Raw genomic sequence first — 17779 nt, 5'->3', positions numbered from 1 at the left:
CGAGGTTGCGGGTTTGGGAGGTGCTGCCGAAGAAGCCTTGGCCAGTTGCTGCAGTGCATCTTGTAGATGGTACACACTGCAGCCACGGTACGCCGGTGGTGGAGGGAGTGAATGTTTAAGGTTGTGGATGGGGTGCCAATCAAGCGGGCAGCTTTGTCCTGGATGGTGTCGAGCTTCTTGAGTGTTGTTGGAGCTGCACTCATCCAGGCAAGTGGAGAGTATTCCATCACACTCCTTACTTGTGCCATGTAGATGGTGGAAAGGCTTTGGGGAGTCAGGAGGTGAGACACTTATTAGGACCCATTCTTCTTTTGACCTTGGCACTGTTTCTAACCTATGAGCTCCTTCTACCAGATATTCTTCCAGTATCCCAGTTTGATCTTCTGCATGATCATCTCACATGCTTGCTTTACTTTGTAGTTATTAATGTCTAGCTTCTGCTTTAGGGAGAGCATTTGGTGTGTCCTCAATATCTGGAACTCATGTTCTCTAAATCTCGATTCACCTTTCTGTGTGCTCTCTCCATTCCTTCCAGAAATTGCACATTTCACAGTTGGACTTGCCAACGATGCACTATTTATACCAGTTAAGTTGTTTAGCCAGATCATCATGCATTTTCTCATTTGCTGCTTTGTTGTGTGCTTATTTTACTGAATTCTAATGCACCTGATCTTCCAGACAGTGTGCAGAGTAAAGCTATATATTCAGGAGAATGTGAAAGAAAATTGGCAGAAATGATAACGTCAATTTAAGGGAGGGAAGATCGGGGGAGGAATCGGTGCCAGAGCATCGGGAGGAGAAAAAGAACATCGGGCTGGAGGATCGGGGAGAGGGAAGGAATCATTGTGGCTGACCTGAGGATCATCAGTGACGTGGCAAGAGGGACGGGGGTGGGGAGGGGGGGGAGGCTGTGAAAGCGCTCAGAGGCCTCATGGGCGGGTCTCCGATCGCGGGGGGTGGGTTAGGCAGTGAACCTGGATCCAGGAGGTTGGTGTAAAGGCAGCTGCCTCTTGGATGCAGCAGTCCTCGGCTTGCTGTAGCTGGCAGGTTTTACGAACTGTGCAATCCTGACCAGCTACAGTTAAACACAAAATGGAGGTTAAAGAAGAGGCTTCCAGCCTCATTATAATATTTAAATGCACGGCCCACTCCTGGTAGCAGGTTGGCTGCCCGCACCCATCCCGCCTCCGTTAAAACCAGAAGTGGGCAGGTTGGAGGTGGGTTTAGGTCAGGATTCCAACTTTTAACTACCCCCACGCCCGCAATTCACCCATTTTTTTAAGTTAAAATGCCGCCCAATATACATCTACCAGAAAAATAAATTGCACTTCAATAATAATGAGTTGAGCACAGAAACAACAATCAGATTTAAGTACAATATCTGGAAATGTTAAAATTTTTGCAATGTTAAGTATTTTTATGAAACATATAAACAATCTTGAAACAAATACTGATCAGGTTTAATATCAACATTCATTACCTGAAAGAGCGAACTCTGCAGCTTGAGAATGTTCTGTTGACATTGCTTTTAGTAAACAGGTTGTTCAACTGTACGAAACAAACAGTCACAGTATTAGAGAGAAAATAACACAATTTATTAAAATATATATTTGTATTAATTATTAAGTTGTCAACTGACCTGGTAAACAATAATACTTGATGCTGATTTGAACAGTGCAGAACTAGAATCTTGTAGACTTGCTGTCAGGGCCAGGTTTGTTATAATAAAGGTCACATTGAAATCAAAGGGCTTTGTTTGCAGATTTGGAGTTGTGGTCACAATTGTCGCTGTTAAGAACAATTAGAAAAACATAAAACTGAGAATAAAAAATGTCTGTGACTGAAGCATTTGTATTACACAGAGTGAAGGTAAAAGAAACCAAGAATATAGAAACTATCGCAGAATATCTCATGCTGGTGTTAGAGCTTTTCAAGGTGGTATGAGACGTAAAGGATCGCTCAACACTTTTTTTTAATCGCATATGTGATTGGACAGAAACTGCCCTCACCACTGATCATGTAATTGATTGCATCTTTGTATAGAAAGTTCTCCTAATTGTGTTGAGTCACTTAGTGACTTGGAGTCCTGTGCTTATTTTTAAGTTTGAGTTGCAGGCCTAATTTCAGGTACTATCAGCTGCTCCTGTTGTAGTTACGCACAACTGTATTATCAGTCTTTTAACATGCCTCACAGAAAGGAGACAGGATGACATAGCAGACACAGAGGGCTGGATTTTCATTGGGCCGTGGAATCGGGATTGGAAGCGTGAGGGTTTAAAATCCCGAAATCGGGGGCACCGACCCCATCCCACCCCTAACCCGCCTCCATGCCAGTTTCAAAGGAGGTGGATACCCGCCCCGCACTGGGACCCACCTCCCCGAGGCGGGAAGGGGATTAGTGCCAATTCACTGCCTGTTAACAGGTAGCTAACAGGCAATTTTTAGCCTAATCCCTATTTTCATTGTTGAAATGTGGGATTCCCGACGGCTCCAAACCACGCCAAGTTAACAAGGTGGGCCGTCGGGATGAAGGGCTTGGAGAGGTCGATATGTCCAGTGTTCAGGTGAGTGATGGGTGCATGAGTGCAGAGGTAAGTGTGTTTGGTCTGTGCAAAGTGTTTAAAGAAGTTCTACTAACCTTTACTTACCTTTACAGCCTTCCTTCCTTCAAGTCTCGGGAGTCCCTCATCTCACCGGCACAGAAAGTAGAATGGCCGCCAGCTGTCAAAATCTGCAGCCTCTGCTTTCTGTTCTGGGGAGATCTCTAAATCATCCTGAGAGGAAGGAATTAACCTGGAGTACAGATTGTTAGCGTTTGACAGCTTCAAACAGCTGTGAAACGCTGATATTTCATCTGTCAAAAGGTCTTGACAGATGAAATTTCAATCTGTGATGTCACCTGTTGCCGGGTGGCCTTTAATTGGCCTGCTGAGCCCGCTGGGCAGGCTCAACAAGGTCAATCAAGTCTAAATCACGTGGGTTGGCTAGAATTCGATGGAGGCAGGACTACAACCCCAAAAGTTGTAGTCCCGCCTCCTCAATGAAAATCCAGCCCAGAATCTCTGTCTAAAATTTCAAAACATTCTCAATTCCCGAATTCACCTGAATGGTCAAACAGAAAAATAATGACGCACTAGCCCTGAATGGGAAACATTCATCCCCAATAAGGAGGGTGTGTTTGACAATATATAAATAGGGTTTAATAAAGAATTTACTTTGTTGTTACCCACTGCAGTAAAAGGAAATGTTAAAGAAACACAGAAACAGAAATGATACTTACTGGGTGAAGGAGCTGATTCATGGTAACCTGTAAATTAAAAACATGTGTTTTCTATGAGATGAGTCAGGTGGAAAGTCGTCATTAAATCGTGGAATAAAATTCATTAGCTTGATCTAATGTTCCTCAATTTGATCATGTTAACACATTCAAGTTGATAAAATGGAATCTAACAGAACAAAATTTCTCCTTTAAATGCTAAATACCATTCACGTAGAGGCTGTTATTGTCCAGTGAATATGTTCCTAAGGTGGAGATGCTCTTCGTGTTGTCTCTGAACTCGTGGTACACAGTAACTTTATCAACCTCCTGAGCAGTAGAATCATTTCTGAATGTGCAGACTGCGTACACACTGGTGTCCTCAATATTTGCTGTATTTGCTGGGCTGTAAAATAGATGGATATACAATTAAGTGAATCAGAAAATATTATTTTGAAATCTTGTTTAGCAGACATCAGATTTCATACCTTTCTGCGCAATATATTGGGGCTGATATTCCCCAATGTGTTACAGCTAATATGTGTGTCAGCTGTGTGTTATAGTGAACTGGTTTGAACTAGTTTATGGGATTAATCATGCTGAGTAACTTTGAATTTTGAATATTTAATGTGTTCCTGGGACATTAATTTGTCCGGAGACATTATTTGTTTACAGTAATGCTTAAGTGTCCGTACCACTGGTGTGTTTGTATTGACAGGTCATCAACACAACTTTGCCTGTTCCAACAAACCCTTGCAGAACAAAGCCTGTTTTATGCAAGTTAACACAAAAAGCTGATAACAGGTGTTTGGCACATTAATCGCTTGGGAAACAAGTGTCAAGATGACTGCAAAATCATTCATACTTGCCAATTATCCACTTTGTATTAATAATGCATGCTGTAAAAGTGCTATCAAACCTTCTCCTTCTTCTTCTTCTTAGGCAGTCCCTCAGAACCGAGAATGACTTGCTTCCACATTAAAAATGAGTTCTCAGGTGACTGATGAGTCCAATGTGGGACCTACAGTCTCTGTCACAAGTGGGGCAGACGGTGGTTGAAGGGGCAGGTGGGTGGGGTGCTTGGGTTGACGTGCGCTCCTTGCGCTGCCTGCGCTTGGCTTCTGCTTGCTCCCAGCGAAGAGACTCCAGGGGGGAGAAATTTGGTTGTTAGCGCCACCGATTAATGCCTAAAGAGGCTGAGAAGTGGGGCGCTAGCCAATTTCCGGGTGGGCGCAAGCTCGCCCCATATTGAGCATGCATTTAGCGCCGGCGCTAAATCTTAGCGCCCGCTCATGGGCGCAGGCTGATTATGAGGTTATTTGAGTGTGCAACGCCTTTTGGGCGCCCCGGACCGGAAAATCAGTGGCGCCCCCCTCCGTAGCGCCTGGCACTAATAGTGACAGCTTACCTGGACCTTACCAAGTCGCTCTCGGGCTGGAGGAGCGTTATTTAAAGGGGACTGGTGTGGTTTAAAAGCGGCAGCCATTTTTGGAGCACAACTTCCTCGAGAGCTACAAAGAGTTGCTGAGCTGCACACTGAGAGCCATTTGACCACTGAGCCAGCACAGGCAGACGATCTTCAGCCTTCTGACCATCACCTTGCTGTTGGTGAGCCTTGACAACGGGGAACCTTCCTGTGGGCACTTATTATGGGGGCTGCATTGGAGGGGAACGTCCTGCTGTTGAATCATCTGGAAAGGGCACTGAGACGCTGGGAGAGGGGGGCGGGCATGGCCAGGCGGAGGAGGGCCAACAGACGTCGCCACAGCAGACCGTACGCGGGCAGGGTTTTCCGACAGCAGTTTTCCTACATGAACATGCCAGAGGAGCAGTGTGTCAGAAGGCTGCAATTTAGAAAGGAGGTGGTGACTGAGCTGTGCCAGCTGCTTCAGCCAGATCTACAACCTCAGATAAGGTACAGGACATCTCTGTCGGTGGCTGAGAAGGTGCCTGCTGGCCTGAACTTCTACGCGAGCGGCTCTTCTGAGGCTGCGCATCAGAGGCTGATAAGAAGTAGCTTCTAGGCCCCTCTCACAGAATGCTTGCTGCCATTCCAAGAACAGGAATGGAACCGGTCTGATACCCCAAGCCTGTGAAGGGCAAGATGCATGTAAATAGCGGGCATGGCCATTGTAAATGAAGAAAGTGTTTCATTACACAAAATGTGGTTCCTTCAAACATGAGAAAGCTATGGCAACAGAAAGCAAAACTAATACACTGACACATAACTGCATCTCACACCCGGGAGACTGTCCAAAACATAAATCACATTCCGACCATCTTCCTTGGCCTTGATTCCACTGCGCCAACCAAAGCATCCAATGCCCCATCAGTGAGGTGTTCCGCCCTCTGCCTCACCCTTTCCATGTCTTGCTAGGCTGGTGCGCCACAGGTAGGCTCCCACCGCTTTGAAGGCCTACAAGGCAGTGAGTGTGTCTGGTGATGCCAATTGACCTGCCCCTTTAAGAGCTGGCCGGCGCCAGTGTGTCTCAGGGAAAGTGATTATTGACAGCACCTTCGCTGCGCCCCGCCGCCGCGAAATTGGGTTGCGCTGCCGGGTTAGTGCCTTAAGAGTAGCGTGCAGCACCTGATTTAGCGCCGCAATCACCTTTAGGGGCGCTGCAACCCAATATCGCGCTAGGTGGTGCTAAATTGCGCCTGGCGCTAAACTTTGCGCATCGCCAGGACTAGCGTCCCAAACGCGGCTATACCGAATTTCTCGGCCCAGGTGTTCGGCGCCTTCCCGGATGCTTCTCCTCCACTTTGTGCGGTCTTGGGCCAGGGATTCCCAGGTGTCGATGGGGATGTTACACTTTTTCAAGGAGGCTTTGAGGGTGTCCTTGAAGCATTTCCTCTGCCCACCTGGGGCTCTCTTGCCGTGTCAGAGTTCTGAGTAGAGCGCTGGTTTTGGGAGTCTCGTATCGGGCATGCGGACAATGTGACCTGTCCATCGGAGCTGATTGAGCGTGGTCAAAGCTTCGATGCTGGGGATGTTGGCCTGAGCAAGAACACTGACGTTGGTGCGCCTATCCTGCCAATGGATTTGCAGGATCTTGCGGAGGCAGCATTGGTGGTACCTCTCCAGTGCTTTGAGGTGCCTGCTGTACATGGCCCATGTCTCTGAGGCATACAGCAGGGCGGGTATCACTGTTGCTCTGTAGACCATGAGCTTAGTGCCGGGTTTGAGGTCCTGGTCTTCAAACACTCTCTTCCTCAGGCGACCGAAGGCTGCACTGGCACACTGAAGGCGGTGTTGGACTTCGTCGTCGACGTCTGCCCTTGTTGACAGTAGGCTCCCGAGGTATGTAAAGTGGTCCACGTTGTCCAAGGCCTTGTCGTGGATTTTGACAATCGGGGGGCAGTACTGTGTGGTGGGGGCAGGTTGGTAGAGGACCTTTGTCTTACAGATGTTTAGTATAAGGCCCATGCTCTCATACGCTTTGGTGAAGGTGTTGATGATGATTTGGAGTACGACCTTCAAGTGAGCGCAGACGCAAGCGTCGTCTGCATACTGTAATTTGATGACAGAGGATGGGACAACCTTGAATCTGGACTGGAGGCAACGGAGGTTGAACAGTTTCCCGTTTGTTCTGTAAATTAGCTCCACTCCAGTGGGGAGCTTACTGAGGGTGAGATGGAGCACTGCAGCAAGGAAGATCAAGAAGAGCGTTGGTGCAATGACACAGCCTTGCTTGACACCAGTTCGTACGTGAATTGGGTCTGTGGTGGAACCGTTGGTCAGGATCACGGCTTGCATGTCGTCGTGAAGCAGGCGGAGGATGGTGACAAACTTTTGAGGGCAGCCGAATTTGAGGAGGACACTCCATAATCCCTCACGGTTGACAGTGTCGAAGGCCTTTGTGAGATCAAAGAAGGCCATGTACAGCGGTTGGTGCTATCAAACCAGTGCAGAGCTGACTGATTTCCAGTATGGAGCAGAACAGGAGAGATTGTGAACAGTGATTTAACTGTTTCAGTCTTTACAGTAGTGTTGGCGCATCAGGAAATCTTGCTTTCCGGATATGTTGGAGGAGAAGAAAGTATAATGTCCAGGGAGGTCTAACGCCATATTAGAAGGACTGCTAGAACTCACTACCCACAGTGACAGAGCAACTCTGACCTCACTGTGTGAGGAGACTATGTCAAGGAAACAATCGGTGAATGGTGCCTTCTCCAGGAAGTAGACCCGCTGCTCAAGAGATACATCAGTACTTCTACTATCAGGAATTGTAATAGTGGAAATATTAACAATTTTGCAATCTTAAGTATTTTTTACTAAACTTAGAAACAATCTTGAAACAAATACTGATCAGGTTTAATATTAACATTTCTTACCTGAAAGAGCGAACTCTGCAGCTTGAGAATGTTCTGTTGATATTGCTTTTCGTAAACAGGTTGTTCAACTGAAGGAAAGGAATAGTTACAGTTTAAGAGAAAATACGATAATTAATTAAAATATATATTTGTATTAATCATTAAGTTGTCAACTGACCTGGTGAGCAATAATACTTGATGCTGATTTGAACAGTGCAGAACTGGAATCTTGTAGACTTGCTGTCAGGGCCAGGTTAGTTATAATGAAGGTCACATTGAAATCAAAGGGCTTTGCTTGCAGGGTTGCAGTTGTGGTCAGAATTGGTGATGTCGCTGTTAAGAAAATTAGGCAAACATTAAACTGAGAATAAAAATACGTGACTGCATCATTTATAGTGAAGGTGAAATAAACCAAGGTGCCGTATCCTGCTCTCGCCCCGAGCTAGACAATTTCATTCACTTTGCCTCCAATTTCCACCCTTCCCTCACCTTCACATGGTCCATCTCTGACTCTTCCCTTCCCTTCCTCGGCTTCTCCGTCTCCATCCCTGGGGACAGGTTATTGACCAATATTCACTACAAGCCCACTGACTCCCACAGCTACCTGGACTACACTTCCTCCCACACCGCCTCCTGTAAGGACTCTATTCCATTCTCCCAGTTTCTCTGTCTCTGCCGCATCTGCTCCGACGATGCCACCTTCCACACCAGTGCTTCCGACATGTCTTCCTTTTTCCTCAACCGAGGATTCCCCGCTACCGTGGTTGACACGGCCCTCGACCGTGTCCGTTCTATCTCACATACTTCTGCCCTCACCCCTGCCCCTCCCTCCCAGAACCACGATAGGGTTCCCCTTGTCCTCACCTTTCACCCCACCAGCCTCCACATTCAATGGATCATCCTCCGCCATTTCCGCTACCTCCAAAGTGATCCCACCACCAAATGCACCTTCCCCTCCCCTCCCCTTTCAGCATTCCGTAGGGACCGCTCCCTCCGAGACACCCTAGTCCACTCCTCTATCACCCCCAGCACCCCTTCCCCTTCGCCTGGCACCTTCCCGTGCAAGTGCAGGAGATGTAACACCTGCCCCTATACCTCCCCCCTTCCCACTGTCCAGGGCCCCAAACACCCCTTCCAGGTGAAACAGCGATTTACTTGTACTTCTTGCGATCTAGTATACTGTATTCGCTGCTCACGATGCGGTCTCCTCTACATTGGGGAGACCAAATGCAGATTGGGTGACCGCTTTGCGGAACACCTCCATTCAGTCCGTAAGGGTGACCCCGAGCTTCCGGTTGCCTGTCATTTTAATTCACCGCTCCATTCCCACTCGGACCTCACTGTCCTTGGCCTCTTGCATTGTTCCGCGGAAGCTCAACGTAAACTCGAGGAACAGCACCTCATCTTCCGATTAGGCACTTTGCAGCCTTCCGGACTCAATATCGAGTTCAACAATTTCAGATCATAACCTCGGCCCCTATTACATTTTTACTTATATTTTTTTCCACCCCTTTGTTTTGGGTATTCCCTCCCCCCCCTCCTCTTTTTTTTTTACACGGCAGCTGCCTCTCATTCTGCCAGTACATTTCACACCTAATCTGACCCGTCTTTTGTCTCTTTACTAGTCCTATCACCATCTTGTCTCGTTTTGAATACCTCTTAATGTCTATTCACTTCTTTTGTTATCTCCCAGCCCTGCCTTTCGATCTATTTCATTTCCTTTCCAGTTTTGAAAAAGGGTTTGACCCGAAACGTCGACTCAAATTTCTCTCCACGGATGTTGCCTGACCTGCTGAGTTTTTCCAGCATTTTCTGTTGTTATTTCGGATTTCCAGCATCTGCAGTATTTTGCTGTCGTCGGGAGAAATTCGGTATCGCCCCATTTGGGGCGCCATTATTGGCGGTGCGCAAAGTTTAGCGCCTGGCGCTAATTATTGCCTCCGACAGCAAACTTGGCTTTTATTGCCCCTGGAGGTGATTGGAGCGCTAAATCAAGTGCTTCACACCTGTCTTAAGGCGCAAAGGCCAAGGAGCGAGGTGCTACCTCAGACTGCTGGTGAAGCAAGGAAGAGCAAATCAAAATCAACCTGCAATGTACTGCTCAGTACTCAAAACTCCTTCACACAGCGTTGAATCTCTCCAGAAGTCTCTCTCTCTCTCTCTCTCTCTGAATGCGTGGTGCAAAAATGTCACCGACAAAAAAAGGCAGGAAGCGGTTGCCTTTAGATTGCGCTCCCCTAGTCCCTTTCTGACAGTATAACGCTCCCCTCAACCTGTCGTTGCTAGCGGCAGGCGGTAAGGCAGGGGGCGCCACTCAATATCCGGTCTGGGGCGCTAACGGGGCATTGCGCACTCGACTAACGTCATAAACTGCCGGTGCAAGAGACCATGGCGGTAGTGTCTAGTTAATTTCGCGAGCGGTGCAAACATCGCCGCGCCCGGCCGCTAGTTGCTTTGCGCCCCAATTGGCGCCCTCTTAAGGTGCTAACGGGAGGCGCAAACAACTGAATTTTTACCCCCAAGACTATAAAAACCACAGCAGAATATTTCAAGCTATGTTAGAGCATTGTTGAGGTAGGGTGAGATGGAAAGGATCAGCCAACACCTTTTTCTATCACATATGCGATTGGGACAGAAACTGCCCTAACCAGTGAGCATGTAATTGACTGCTTCTCTGTGCAGAAAGTTCTCCCAAATTTGTTGAGTCTATTGTTGACTTGCAGTCTGCTTATTTCCAAATTTGGGCTGCAGGACTAATTTCAGGTACTATCAGCTGCTCCCATTCTAGTTACTCACAGCTGTATTATCAGTCTACTAACTTGCCTCACACAAAGGAGACAGGATGAAGTCGCACACACAGAATCTCTGTCTATAATTTCAAAACATTCTCAATTCCATAATTTACCCGGATGGTCAAACAGGAAAATAATGATGCACTAGCCCTGAATGGGAAACATTTATCCCCAATAAGGAGGGTGTGTTTGACAATATATAAATAGGGTTTAATAAAGAATTCCCTTTGTTGTTACCCACTGCAATAATAGGAAATGTTAAGGAAACACAAAAACCATACTCACTGGGTGAAGCAGCTGATTCATGGTAACCTGAAAAATTAAAACATGTGTCTTCTATGAAATGAGTCAGGTGGAAAGTCATCATTAAATCATGGAATAAAGTTCATTGGTTTGGTTTAATTTTCTTCAATTTGATCACATTAACATATTCAAGTTGATAAAATGAAATCTAACGCAACAGAATATCTCCTTTAAATGATAAATACCATTCACGTAGAGGCTGTTATTGTCCAGTGAATATGTTCCTAAGGTGGAGATGCTGTTCGTGTTGTCTCTGAACTCGTGGTACACAGTAGCTTTATCAACCTCCTGAGCAGTAGAATCATTTCTGAATGTGCAGACTGTGTACACACTGGTGTCCTCAATATTTGCCGGGCTATAAAATAGATGGACATACAATTAATACTATCAAGTGAGCATCAGCAGATGGTGGAGACAGCGATAGCAGTGGCCAGTCCTCGGCAGAAGTCGAAGCAATCTCTTAGCTCTGCTGAGCTGCATGAAGACGCTGTGCTTCTGGGGCCATCCAGAAAAAGGGAAATACAGGAACAAATGCAGGAGTCTCTGGAAGGGTTTGCTTCCAGGATTAGTCCGAGTGTGGATAGAATGGAAAAGTCCATCTCTAACATCAGCACTGCCGTGGTGGAGGCAATGGCGCATGAACGCACCACCATGGATAGGGTGGCAACCTCCATGGATAGGATGGCAACCTCCGTGGAAAGGCTGGCTACCTCCATGGAAAGGCTGGCTACCTCCATGGAAAGGATGGCTACCGCCATGGAGGAACTAAGTCGCCAGAGTCACGAAAACATGGTGACTGTTCAAAATAGAATATCATCTCTGGAGGAGCGATGGGCAGCTATTGAGCAGAGAGACCAGAGCTTCATGGACGTCCTTGTGATCAGGACTGCCAGTGCAGATACGGGTCCTCATGGTCCACCTGATGTGCAGCAAGGTGCTCTCCAGCCACTTGCCAGCGCTGAGGTGCGGCTGACCCATGAGAGGGATGTTGTTGGCAGGACAGAAGGAAGTGTGGGCTCCTCTCAAAGTGCTCACACGACCATGCCACTGCGGAGCCCTCAGGCAGAGACCCACTTTGCGGAGACAACTGAGATGGCCGTTTCCGCCCCTGCACAATCACAGGAAGAGCAGACTGTTGAAGAGCCCTCCCAGGCTCCCAAACCCAGAGGACGCCCACCAAAGGCGTCTAAGCAGACGCAGCATCCTAGTCAGCAAGGTGCCTCTACATCTGTTGAAGCCACAGGGGTTGCATCACGTAGAAGCACATGTAAGGGAAAGATTAAGCACCTATAGTCACAAGGGGACTCACTTCGGTGTTTTGTCTTTATTTTCTGACTGTTGGCTTATTATCCTTTTGTCATGTGTAAAAGAAAAATTATGGCAAAAAGTTGATTGTGTGGCCTATGTGTTCTGGGAAATGGCAAAAGCGCATTGAGGGCTCAAGGCGACTTGCTTTTGTAATGCTGATGGTGAAAGTGATAGGAAATAACAGGGTATAACAGAGATGATGTATGACATTGGACAAATGTCGCCTACAATTACAGAGCCATATGGTAGCCACCTATGATTGCAGAGTAAGCTTATGCTAATGTGGCATGGCAGTGTGCATACCCTGCTTGACGGGCAGCAGTGAACAGGAGGGATGCTGCATTGGCCACAACAGGGCATGCAAGGCGCCCCTCGTCCTCCTCCTCCTCTTCCCAGGAAGATCTGCACTGAGCCACGTGGCTGCTACTCCTCCGATTATGAGGACCAGGTTTGAGAGGACATACATTTTTCCCATCCCCTTGCTATAGATTTCATTTGAGGCAACAAGCTTGCAAGCACTTAGTCGAAGTGGCCTGGAATTATTCCATTCATGTCACACTGCAAATGGGTGTCAGCTTGAACAGTCACAAGGTCAGTAGATGTGCAAAATCTTATCCCATACCTGCAAAGTTGTTGCATTTGAATGTCAGCCATGTTTCAGGGGTACTTTTAAAGTGCTCCACCAATGCATACAAATCATGTCCTCCAGCAACTCATCTCCGTGAACCTGGCCTGTTTCTGACAAGACGGGAAACAGAAGCCAGAAGCACGAAAATGGGAAACCACTATCAAAATAGGATTAGGAAGGCAGTTAACAGGCTCTTAACTGCCTTAATATCCTGTCCCACCGGTTTCCGTCGGGTCAGTTTGGGAGCGGCTAAACAGACACTCAGGAAAATCGGGTGGGGGCGGAATGAAGGTGGGTTGGGTGTCTGAAGCCATTTTTTCCGATTTTCATTACAGACCCGCCTCCAAAGGCCTATTAAAGTCGAGCCCATAGTGTTTATTAATCAATTTTTTATTTATGTCACTTTTGTGCTCAAGTTGAGGGATTTTAGTCCTGGGGAATGCAACACCTTCCATTGAAACACCCAATTCAGGTTCAAGCACGATTAGATGCAGAGGAAATCTCCCTTATCTCTGCACCTCAACCCGAACCTCAGAAGAGCATCATCCACCCGTACCACTAAACACATACAAGGACCAACTTGCTCAGTGCTTTAAAGTGAGTTTATTAAAGAAGGCACACTCTCTGTCATCCTTTTATAGGCTGACATGGAGCATCAAAATGACACTCACAAATATTGCACAAATATTGCTCAAAACAATATAAACTTTAATCTTCAGTAAACACCTTAATTGGATCAGTTAACCTATTACAGGAGATTTTCTTGGGTCTGTGCTCAGGAAAATCGCCCCCATTAACCTATGCAGTGATTTAAATTTCACCCCAAACAAATGTGCTGTTTGGTGAGTTACAGGATGTCTGTGCTGCTTACAGCAGCCAAGATGATAATAGACATCTAACATTAAAAAAGTGCCATTTCTATAATACGAATGATTTGAGCACAGACCCAGCAATCAGAATTCTGTAGAATATCTGGAAATTTTAACCATTTTTGCAATGTTAAGAATTTGCACTAAACTTTTAAACAATTTGAAACAAATACTGATTAGGTTTAACATTAATATTCCTTACCTGAAAGAGTGAACTTTGCAGCTTGAGAACGTTCTGTTGATATTGCTGTTCATCAACAGGTTGTTCAACTGAAGGAAAAGAACAAAGTTTTAGAAATATAAATAAAATAATTGATTTAAATATACATTTGTAATAATGATTAAATTGTCAACTGACCTGGTAAGCAATAATATTTGATGCCGATTTGTACAGTGCAGAGCTGGAATCTTGTAGACTTGCTGTCGGGGCCAGGTTCGTTATAATGAAGGTCACATTGAAATCATAGACATCTGCTTGAAGGTTTGGAGTTGTGGTTACCATTGGTGTTATTGCTATCAAGAAATATTAGTAAAGCATTAACTGAGAATTAAACTGTGACTGCATCATCTGTATTATACAGACTGACGGCAAAATAAACCAAGAATATAGAAACCACAGCAGAATATTTCAAGCTGGTGACCTCTCATTCAAAAGGATCATCCCACAACTTTTTACCACACTTATTCAATTACTCTGAAACTTTCATGACCAGAGATAATTCAATAGATTGCATCTTGGTGGAGTAAATCCACTTGATTTTGTAGAGTCTGTTACTGATTGTTCTTAATTTTATATTTGGACCACAGGTCATTGGTGTAGTGTCCTAGATTTGGGTTGCAGGTCTAATTGCAAGTAACCTCTGCAGTTCCTGTTCTAGTTGCTCACAGCTTTCGTATCTGTCTGTTAACATTCCTCACGTACAGGAGACAGCACACAAGGGCAAACACAGAACCTTCGGTTAAGCCTTCCTAGAATTTTCAATTCCAGAATTTAACTAAGTGCTTAAACCGGAAAAGTATGATCCATAACGACTAAATGAGAAAAAATTGCAGTCCCAATAAGGTAGGTTTATTTGACAATATATCAACAGGCATTTGTAAAGATTTTGTTTTCTTGTTACCCACGGTAATAAAGAAACATTAAGGAACTAAGGAAAAGGAACCATACTTACTGGGTATAGGAGTTGATTCGTGGTAATCTGTAAAATCAAGTACATGTGTTATGAGTGAAATGTGCCAAGTGGAAAGTTACCATTAAAGAGTGGAATGAAATTGATGCATTGTTTGAAATGAACTGAATTCAGTCTGAATAACACATTCAAACATGTAGAATGACATTTAATTGAACAGAATATCTCCTTTAAATGATAAATACCATTCACGTAGAGGCTGTTATTGTCCAGTGAATATGTTCCTAAGGTGGAGATGCTGTTCGTGTTGTCTCTGAACTCGTGGTACACAGTAGCTTTATCAACCTCCTGAGCAGTAGAATCATTTCTGAATGTGCAGACTGTGTACACACTGGTGTCCTCAATATTTGCCGGGCTATAAAATAGATGGACATACAATTAATACTATCAAGTGAGCATCAGCAGATGGTGGAGACAGCGATAGCAGTGGCCAGTCCTCGGCAGAAGTCGAAGCAATCTCTTAGCTCTGCTGAGCTGCATGAAGACGCTGTGCTTCTGGGGCCATCCAGAAAAAGGGAAATACAGGAACAAATGCAGGAGTCTCTGGAAGGGTTTGCTTCCAGGATTAGTCCGAGTGTGGATAGAATGGAAAAGTCCATCTCTAACATCAGCACTGCCGTGGTGGAGGCAATGGCGCATGAACGCACCACCATGGATAGGGTGGCAACCTCCATGGATAGGATGGCAACCTCCGTGGAAAGGCTGGCTACCTCCATGGAAAGGCTGGCTACCTCCATGGAAAGGATGGCTACCGCCATGGAGGAACTAAGTCGCCAGAGTCACGAAAACATGGTGACTGTTCAAAATAGAATATCATCTCTGGAGGAGCGATGGGCAGCTATTGAGCAGAGAGACCAGAGCTTCATGGACGTCCTTGTGATCAGGACTGCCAGTGCAGATACGGGTCCTCATGGTCCACCTGATGTGCAGCAAGGTGCTCTCCAGCCACTTGCCAGCGCTGAGGTGCGGCTGACCCATGAGAGGGATGTTGTTGGCAGGACAGAAGGAAGTGTGGGCTCCTCTCAAAGTGCTCACACGACCATGCCACTGCGGAGCCCTCAGGCAGAGACCCACTTTGCGGAGACAACTGAGATGGCCGTTTCCGCCCCTGCACAATCACAGGAAGAGCAGACTGTTGAAGAGCCCTCCCAGGCTCCCAAACCCAGAGGACGCCCACCAAAGGCGTCTAAGCAGACGCAGCATCCTAGTCAGCAAGGTGCCTCTACATCTGTTGAAGCCACAGGGGTTGCATCACGTAGAAGCACATGTAAGGGAAAGATTAAGCACCTATAGTCACAAGGGGACTCACTTCGGTGTTTTGTCTTTATTTTCTGACTGTTGGCTTATTATCCTTTTGTCATGTGTAAAAGAAAAATTATGGCAAAAAGTTGATTGTGTGGCCTATGTGTTCTGGGAAATGGCAAAAGCGCATTGAGGGCTCAAGGCGACTTGCTTTTGTAATGCTGATGGTGAAAGTGATAGGAAATAACAGGGTATAACAGAGATGATGTATGACATTGGACAAATGTCGCCTACAATTACAGAGCCATATGGTAGCCACCTATGATTGCAGAGTAAGCTTATGCTAATGTGGCATGGCAGTGTGCATACCCTGCTTGACGGGCAGCAGTGAACAGGAGGGATGCTGCATTGGCCACAACAGGGCATGCAAGGCGCCCCTCGTCCTCCTCCTCCTCTTCCCAGGAAGATCTGCACTGAGCCACGCGGCTGCTACTCCTCCGATTATGAGGACCAGGTTTGAGAGGACATACATTTTTCCCATCCCCTTGCTATAGATTTCATTTGAGGCAACAAGCTTGCAAGCACTTAGTCGAAGTGGCCTGGAATTATTCCATTCATGTCACACTGCAAATGGGTGTCAGCTTGAACAGTCACAAGGTCAGTAGATGTGCAAAATCTTATCCCATACCTGCAAAGTTGTTGCATTTGAATGTCAGCCATGTTTCAGGGGTACTTTTAAAGTGCTCCACCAATGCATACAAATCATGTCCTCCAGCAACTCATCTCCGTGAACCTGGCCTGTTTCTGACAAGACGGGAAACAGAAGCCAGAAGCACGAAAATGGGAAACCACTATCAAAATAGGATTAGGAAGGCAGTTAACAGGCTCTTAACTGCCTTAATATCCTGTCCCACCGGTTTCCGTCGGGTCAGTTTGGTAGCGGCTAAACAGACACTCAGGAAAATCGGGTGGGGGCGGAATGAAGGTGGGTTGGGTGTCTGAAGCCATTTTTTCCGATTTTCATTACAGACCCGCCTCCAAAGGTCTATTAAAGTCGAGCCCATCGTGTTTATTAATCAATTTTTTATTTATGTCACTTTTGTGCTCAAGTTGAGGGATTTTAGTCCTGGGGAATGCAACACCTTCCATTCAAACACCCAATTCAGGTTCAAGCACGATTAGATGCAGAGGAAATCTCCCTTATCTCTGCACCTCAACCCGAACCTCAGAAGAGCATCATCCACCCGTACCACTAAACACATACAAGGACCAACTTGCTCAGTGCTTTAAAGTGAGTTTATTAAAGAAGGCACACTCTCTGTCATCCTTTTATAGGCTGACATGGAGCATCAAAATGACACTCACAAATATTGCACAAATATTGCTCAAAACAATATAAACTTTAATCTTCAGTAAACACCTTAATTGGATCAGTTAACCTATTACAGGAGATTTTCTTGGGTCTGTGCTCAGGAAAATCGCCCCCATTAACCTATGCAGTGATTTAAATTTCACCCCAAACAAATGTGCTGTTTGGTGAGTTACAGGATGTCTGTGCTGCTTACAGCAGCCGAGATGATAATAGACATCTAACATTAAAAAAGTGCCATTTCTATAATACTAATGATTTGAGCACAGACCCAGCAATCAGAATTCTGTAGAATATCTGGAAATTTTAACCATTTTTGCAATGTTAAGAATTTGCACTAAACTTTTAAACAATTTGAAACAAATACTGATTAGGTTTAACATTAATATTCCTTACCTGAAAGAGTGAACTTTGCAGCTTGAGAACGTTCTGTTGATATTGCTGTTCATCAACAGGTTGTTCAACTGAAGGAAAAGAACAAAGTTTTAGAAATATAAATAAAATAATT

At 45.8% G+C, this 17779-nt stretch overlaps 1 protein-coding gene across 1 annotated transcript in view; it reads right to left on the bottom strand.

The window, feature by feature from the left end:
- The window catches only part of LOC147108198 (mucin-16-like), a 55170-nt gene that overhangs the window by 20708 nt on the left and 16683 nt on the right, over positions 1 to 17779 (bottom strand). The window contains exons 16-28 of the mRNA XM_086004733.1: positions 17668 to 17735; positions 14846 to 15015; positions 14643 to 14669; positions 13829 to 13983; positions 13673 to 13740; positions 10851 to 11020; positions 10648 to 10674; positions 7749 to 7903; positions 7592 to 7659; positions 3484 to 3662; positions 3281 to 3307; positions 1640 to 1788; positions 1481 to 1548 (exon numbers count right to left, since the gene is read on the bottom strand). Of these exons, the coding sequence (XP_085860859.1) occupies positions 1481 to 1548; positions 1640 to 1788; positions 3281 to 3307; positions 3484 to 3662; positions 7592 to 7659; positions 7749 to 7903; positions 10648 to 10674; positions 10851 to 11020; positions 13673 to 13740; positions 13829 to 13983; positions 14643 to 14669; positions 14846 to 15015; positions 17668 to 17735 (1331 nt within the window). The remainder of the gene's footprint in view (positions 1 to 1480; positions 1549 to 1639; positions 1789 to 3280; positions 3308 to 3483; positions 3663 to 7591; positions 7660 to 7748; positions 7904 to 10647; positions 10675 to 10850; positions 11021 to 13672; positions 13741 to 13828; positions 13984 to 14642; positions 14670 to 14845; positions 15016 to 17667; positions 17736 to 17779) is intronic.

The sequence above is a fragment of the Somniosus microcephalus genome, chromosome 13 (genome assembly GCF_052327205.1).
Source record: "Somniosus microcephalus isolate GS21.2 chromosome 13, FLI_Smic_1.0, whole genome shotgun sequence".
Lineage (NCBI taxonomy): Eukaryota > Metazoa > Chordata > Chondrichthyes > Squaliformes > Somniosidae > Somniosus > Somniosus microcephalus.
Note: the sequence above shows the minus strand (reverse complement) of the source record. Positions and strands in the feature narration are given on the sequence as shown.